Source organism: Episyrphus balteatus, chromosome 3 (genome assembly GCF_945859705.1).
Source record: "Episyrphus balteatus chromosome 3, idEpiBalt1.1, whole genome shotgun sequence".
Taxonomy (NCBI): domain Eukaryota; kingdom Metazoa; phylum Arthropoda; class Insecta; order Diptera; family Syrphidae; genus Episyrphus; species Episyrphus balteatus.
In genome coordinates this window covers 59,966,648-59,972,858 of record NC_079136.1, presented here as the reverse complement: position 1 = coordinate 59,972,858, position 6,211 = coordinate 59,966,648, and the positions used below count along the sequence as shown (strand labels likewise).

General features: G+C 28.9%; 1 protein-coding gene across 1 annotated transcript; it reads right to left on the bottom strand.

Moving 5' to 3' along the window:
* Positions 1-5,050: 5,050 nt before the first annotated feature.
* On the bottom strand, positions 5,051-6,211 carry LOC129914439 (uncharacterized). Its single transcript, XM_055993701.1, has 2 exons — positions 5,669-6,211; positions 5,051-5,591 (listed from the first exon to the last, which is right to left on the bottom strand). Exons 1-2 carry the CDS (start codon positions 6,079-6,081, stop codon positions 5,183-5,185), a joined length of 822 nt encoding a protein of 273 aa, XP_055849676.1. The 5' UTR covers positions 6,082-6,211; the 3' UTR covers positions 5,051-5,182.

Genomic DNA, 6,211 nt, shown 5'->3' with positions numbered 1-6,211 from the left:
AATAAATGATTAAAAACCAGAATAAAATTTCATTTCAAAAAGACTTTTTTTGCATTTGTTTTAGTTTCAACATTTAGGTTTAGCAACGTTAATAACCTTAATTTTAATATAATGAAACATTTAAAAAAAAATATTGTATCCGGAACAGGCTTGTAAAAAATCATTTTATTATTGATGCATTTGCTCTCCATTACAAACTTCTAAAAAAATATTTATTGCAAAAAAAAAACTTTTTATTGAAAAAAAAATATTTACTGTAGGTACCTAACTGAAAAATATTTGCAATAAAAAAAATTTTATTGCAACTGAAAAATATTTGCATATAAAAAAAAAATACTTATTGCAACTAAAAATAATTTGCATTAAAAAAAAATTGTATTGCAAATGAAAAAAATTTGCACTGAAAATAAAATTTTTATTGCAAATAAAAATATTTGGCATTGAAAAAAAAATTGTATTGCAAATAAAAAAAATTCTGTATTCAATGCAACATTGAACCTAATGTATGGTCAAATATTCAAAATTGTAGTATTTAATGCACACACTTATCCATAGAGGAAGTCCTCTATGCACTTATCATTGAATTTCTTTTTTTCAATGTAGAACATTTTTTATTTGCAATAAAAATTTCATTTTCAATGCAAATTTCTTTCATTTGCAATACAATTTTTTTTTTAATGCAAAATATTTTTAGTTGCAATAAATATTTTTTTTTTTTTTTCAATACAAATATTTTTCTTTTTTTTTATTTTTTTTTTTTCTAAGCAAATATTTTTCAGTTGCAATTAATACAATTTTTTAATTTCAAATGCATTTTTGTAATTGATATGTAAAAATATCCTGATTCGGATAACATTTTTTTTTAAATCAATTTTTTAAATCAATTTGTTTTAAACTTATTTTTTACAAAGACTTAACTTGGCTTTTTTTAACAGTTATGTTTTTGTTGTGATTTCATTACTTTTTGAAAGGTATAAGATTCTAACAATCTGTAATATTCTATCAGAAGTGCTCTATAATGTTTGATGGCCATTCAGCGAAAATTGGCGGTTACCACGCCCCCTGGCTAAAATTCAAAAATTTGAATTTTGTTCCTTTTGTCTATTAGCTATACAATTCTAAAAAGTTTCAAGATTCTACGATAATCAAAAATGCTCTAAAATAATTGATAAAATTCAGCGAAAATGGGCGGTTACAACGCCCCCTAAATTGAAAATCTCAAATTTTCGATTTGTTCCTTTGTATGCACCACAAGACCATTCGCTGTGCGAATTCCTATGATTACTGGAACTGAAGCGATTAACACTCCTAACTTTAAAATATGGTGCATGACAAAACTTAAGCTATGGATATTTAATTTTGCAGAGCAGACGTTATCACCTATCATTTAATATTCAATTCAACTTTAGTAGAAATACAGCGTACTTACATACATTTCAACTGGTGTTCCGGAATCATTCAAAGTTTTGAATGTACTTTGAGCCTTTCTTCATTTTGTCCGACGATGTTGAATTTCTCTCCTCGATGAAATCATATACTTTTTTTTCATTATGAGACTTAAAAAGCGTTGAAAAAGATGGTGAAGCTTCTTTGTTTATCCAAAATCTACCGGAGAGTGAAGATTTGGTCAATGATAGATTTTCCAAGCCTTTAGCTTGAAAGGGGCTTGTAGGGGATGACAATAATTAACCAGCCAAATTTTAAGAGATTTTGAGAAGACATACATACATCTGGAGACGTAGTTCTCCATGGCCCAATAATTACACTACAACGTAAGAGGTCTGGTTGAAATCCTGATCACCCCCAAAATAATTTTTCAAGGACTATTATGTCATGAAAAATTGCATCTCTGTTCGGATTCGGCGGTAAAATGTTGTTTCCTTTCATTCTTGCACATTAATTAGGCCTTTATTCTTCATGCGGTATCGTTCCACAAATAAAATATGCATACATCTAGAGATGTTCCAATTCAGAGGCTAAGGAGGGACAGATGCATTTATACTTTTCAAGACTTCCATTCATGGGGCTCTCTTTCTGCTCAACATGTGTTATAATTCTCTTGATGATATGAAAACCATCACTTTATGGGTAGCACTAATTCTTAATTTTCAATTTTGCAAGACTAAAAAAAACTCAACAACAAAAGTACTACCGCTATCTAACAATACAAGTTCGTTACAAGGCGGCTTCTAAAGAAGGACAGAATGATCCCGTGATTTGGTCATTTCTTCTGCTGGGCATAGATTAATGAATGACTGAATGAATACATTTTTTTGTTATACGTTTTACAATAACAATAAAAAAAAATAAAAGTTAAATAAAATTGTCAAGAATAGAAGTTATGATAGTTTTAACCTCTATGATTTTCAGGTTATCATTTTCTGTTTCAAGAATTTCCCCGGATCTTTGATTTACCGGCGAAATATAATATATGTCTTGAATAGTAAAATTTATATTATCGTCACGTACTTTTTTTAAAAGTGGGTTGTCATGGAATTCAAGCCCATATAATCTTTTCTTGGTTTAAAAGATAAGAAATGGGCATAGATTAGTGTGATATTTTTAAATTTTTCCCAAAAGTATATGGTGACAAGGTACTCCCTTATTATATTTCAAGCACGTGATTCTTTGTTTAAAACCTGGCTTTTATCATAACACCATACCCGAATAGCCGGTCTTCGCACTTCCTGGATTACTGTGATGCCTTATATGTAACTATGTACATATGTATATAAGATCCCCCGATCCTCCTGTTTAAAGTTCGTTCTTTTCATATGCAGATCCAAGATAAACTAAAAGATATAAATAAAGAAATCTATGAGTCACAAAGAATTGTGCCCATAATTACGAAAGTGGACTATAAGTCACTTTTTTTATTGTTGCAAAACAAGCTAATTTAATAATTTTATTTAAAAAATTTAATGGATTTCTTTTTTGAAACAATAAATAGAACAATAAATAAGTCTATTTACTGCAATTTCGCTTTTAAATGAGGTTTAAACCTTAAATTATAAGTTTTATGCTATTATGCTAATTTCAATCCTTTTTTTTACAGTGACTTAGTCCACTTTAATAATTAAGGGCACAATTAGTAAAATCGGAATGCATTAGAAACTGGAGTTTCCATAATAAAATCACCACTTTAGAAGAATTTAATGTGTTTTTCTTTATAATTTAAATTATTTGATATAGTGACGCGGCTTAGCATTAAAAAAGAGTTCAATCGTGCAGTTCGTGATAAAGGGATCAAATTAATAGGATTGATACAATATGTAACCCTCATTTTAAGATATTGGGCCACTTAATATTTCACCAATGAGGATGTTTATAACGATGCACAAAAAGCAATTTAAATGAAGTTTTGTGAAATTTGTGATTATTAGATGGCTCTATGGTATCTGCATAGGGGTAATTCCATGAAAAAGTGGACAGGAATTTTGAACAAATTATGCAGTCTTTTTTACTTTTTTTATTAGCAAATTACTATTTACAAACGGCAACTCTTTATGCAAGTTGCAAAAAAAGATTTTTTGTTGTATTCCCTTATGGATAGACATAAAATTCAGGGAGTTTAATAATCTTAAAGCATTTTTATAGCATAAGCTTGCCAACAACAGAAGAATTTCACATGAAAATGACGGAAATACAAGCAAACTGAAAATATGATGAGTCTAATAGTGACGATGACAATATCCCCTCGTGAGTGCTAAAATAAGTTAACATTTAAGCAAGCTTCGTTACACACTATTCGATTAAAAAAAAACTTGAGTGAAAATGCATCTTTTCTTTACTTTTGGAACCACAAATCGCAGGTAACATGAGTTACCAAAATAATGTAACGTGAGTTACCTAAATATTTTTAAATTTTTCCTCGAAATATTGAAAAAATGTTTGGTTTTGTCACTCATATTAAAAGCTTGTAATTTTGTATGTATGGAATCTTCATTGAAAACAAATTAAGATTCTTAATTTCACATAAAAACTTCATACTGTCGGACTCTTAAAATTTGTGTCCGATTTTTGTAACGTGAGTTACCATCAAACTTTTATTTTTCCCAAGCAAATGTTAAAAATAAAGACAATTTTTTTAGTTAATTATGAAAGTAATTGTTATGCTCCATTCATGGATAGTAATTTCGTATCAATTTACATTAAAATTGAAAAAAAAAAATTATTTATGTGTTGGAAATTTTTGTGAATGTAACGTGAGTTACCATGGAATTGCCCATAGGCAAAATATTAAGTGGCCGAATATCTTAAAATGAGGGTTACATATTGTATTAACAATCCTATTAATTTGATCCCTTTATCACAAACTGCACAATTATTTTTTCATACTTTTACTTATGCACCTCACTCCTTTAAAATATTAATTTGTATGAAAATTTAATAAAAAATAAAAGCAAGCAATTTAAGTTTTGCATGAAAATTCAATATTCCATGGTAAATATAATTCATTTTTTGATTACTTTTGATGCTCATACGATGTATAAAATATATATGCGGTTCAAAAAAATGCAAAAATTGTCCATGTGCTGCAATGGTACCATTTCAAAAGTGTTTCTTTCTTGCTAAAAAAAAAACACCCTTTGACCTGAAATTTTTTGATGGACATATTTTATTATTTTTGTCTATGGTATATGAAACGTCCACACGAAATTTTATCAACCAACCACTTTTTTTCAAGGAGTACTTGGTAATATTCTGACTCTTGCTCTTTGAGTAAAAGAAGATTCATAAAGAGTCCAATAACTTTTTACATGATGGTCGAGACATTTTGGTATTGATTTCATGTATCATATTAATACAAATGTTTCATTGCCTATACTATGTGATATGAAACAAATCGAGTGCAACACAGAAAAAGTCTTGTATCTTCCCTTCCGGATGGAATACAAGGTGGCCCAATATCTCAAAATAACTCTTATATTGAGTACTACCAAAGATATAAATTTCATGCTTTTATCACAAAGTGCACGATTTAGATGCTAAGCCGCCTCACTAATACGACTATTTTCGTTTTTTTTGTTTAAATAACTTCTAAAACTTTATATATTTTTTTTAATTGTATGTAAATTTAAAACTACTACCATTTCTGATCTTAAATCTAAACGAATTTTTCACATTCCCCAGATCAAAGGATCTTAGGACTTTTGTTTATAACAATTTACTTTTAAAAATCTTAATTACTTTTCCTATCTCTTTTCAAAATTTCTATCCTTCGTTTAAAAATAACTCCCTGCAATTCCTCCATAGTCTCTAACGCTGACAGCTTATCCATTGTTCTTAGTTGAGAGGCCAAGTATCCAGCAAAAACGTCAAACTCATCTGTTTTATCATTTTTTGCTAGTGTTTTCATTTCATTTTCTTCTCGTATTTCTTCAATTGGATCATTATCGTCGTTAATTGTAGTTTCTTCATTCCTAACCATTTCTTCATTAACAACTTCTTCTTTAATTTTAATAGGTTGTTCAATTGCAGGTGCTTCTTCTTCTTCTTCTTTCGAATTATCAGATTCATTGCTAGAGAATTGGAATTCCTCCATAGGCTCTTCTAAGGTAAATTCATCTTCCAGGGACTCTACTGGCAAGCTACAAATTACAAAATAATGACAGGTTAAATTAATTAATTAATTAATTTCCAATAAATACTTGAAAAAAATCATTACTCTTCATCCGTATCAGATTTATCACCAGAATTAACCCCATCAGAACATGCTATTGAATACTTAGTGTCTTTGTTGGTCAAAGAACGATGCTTCACTTGATCCCGCAAGAAGTCCATTTCGTCAAAATAAAACACACTTGTGTATGATTTTTTCTTCTCTTGCAAATGCTTGAGTTCTTGAATATAGCAATCTCTATACCGTCTATATTTTCGACTAACATCTTCGGGCGTTAATTGAAAATAACTTCCAATTTTTTTAAAAGTATTATAACGTACTTGGCGCTTCCGAAAATCTGGGTGCTTCTTGTCCCAAATGCATTTGTATTTTTTAATTAAACGAATAATAATTATTGTTTGTTCGGCGGTAATTCTTTTGGTAGCTATATTGTGTTTGTTTTGGGATGATTTTGACATTGTTTTGGTTTGGTTTTGTTTTAAAAATTTAGCTGTAATTTTTATTATTTTATAAACAAATTAGATGAGAAAAATTTTCAATGCACGAGTTTTTTTTTTTAACTGAGGTGTCTGATTTGGCGTTGAAGAA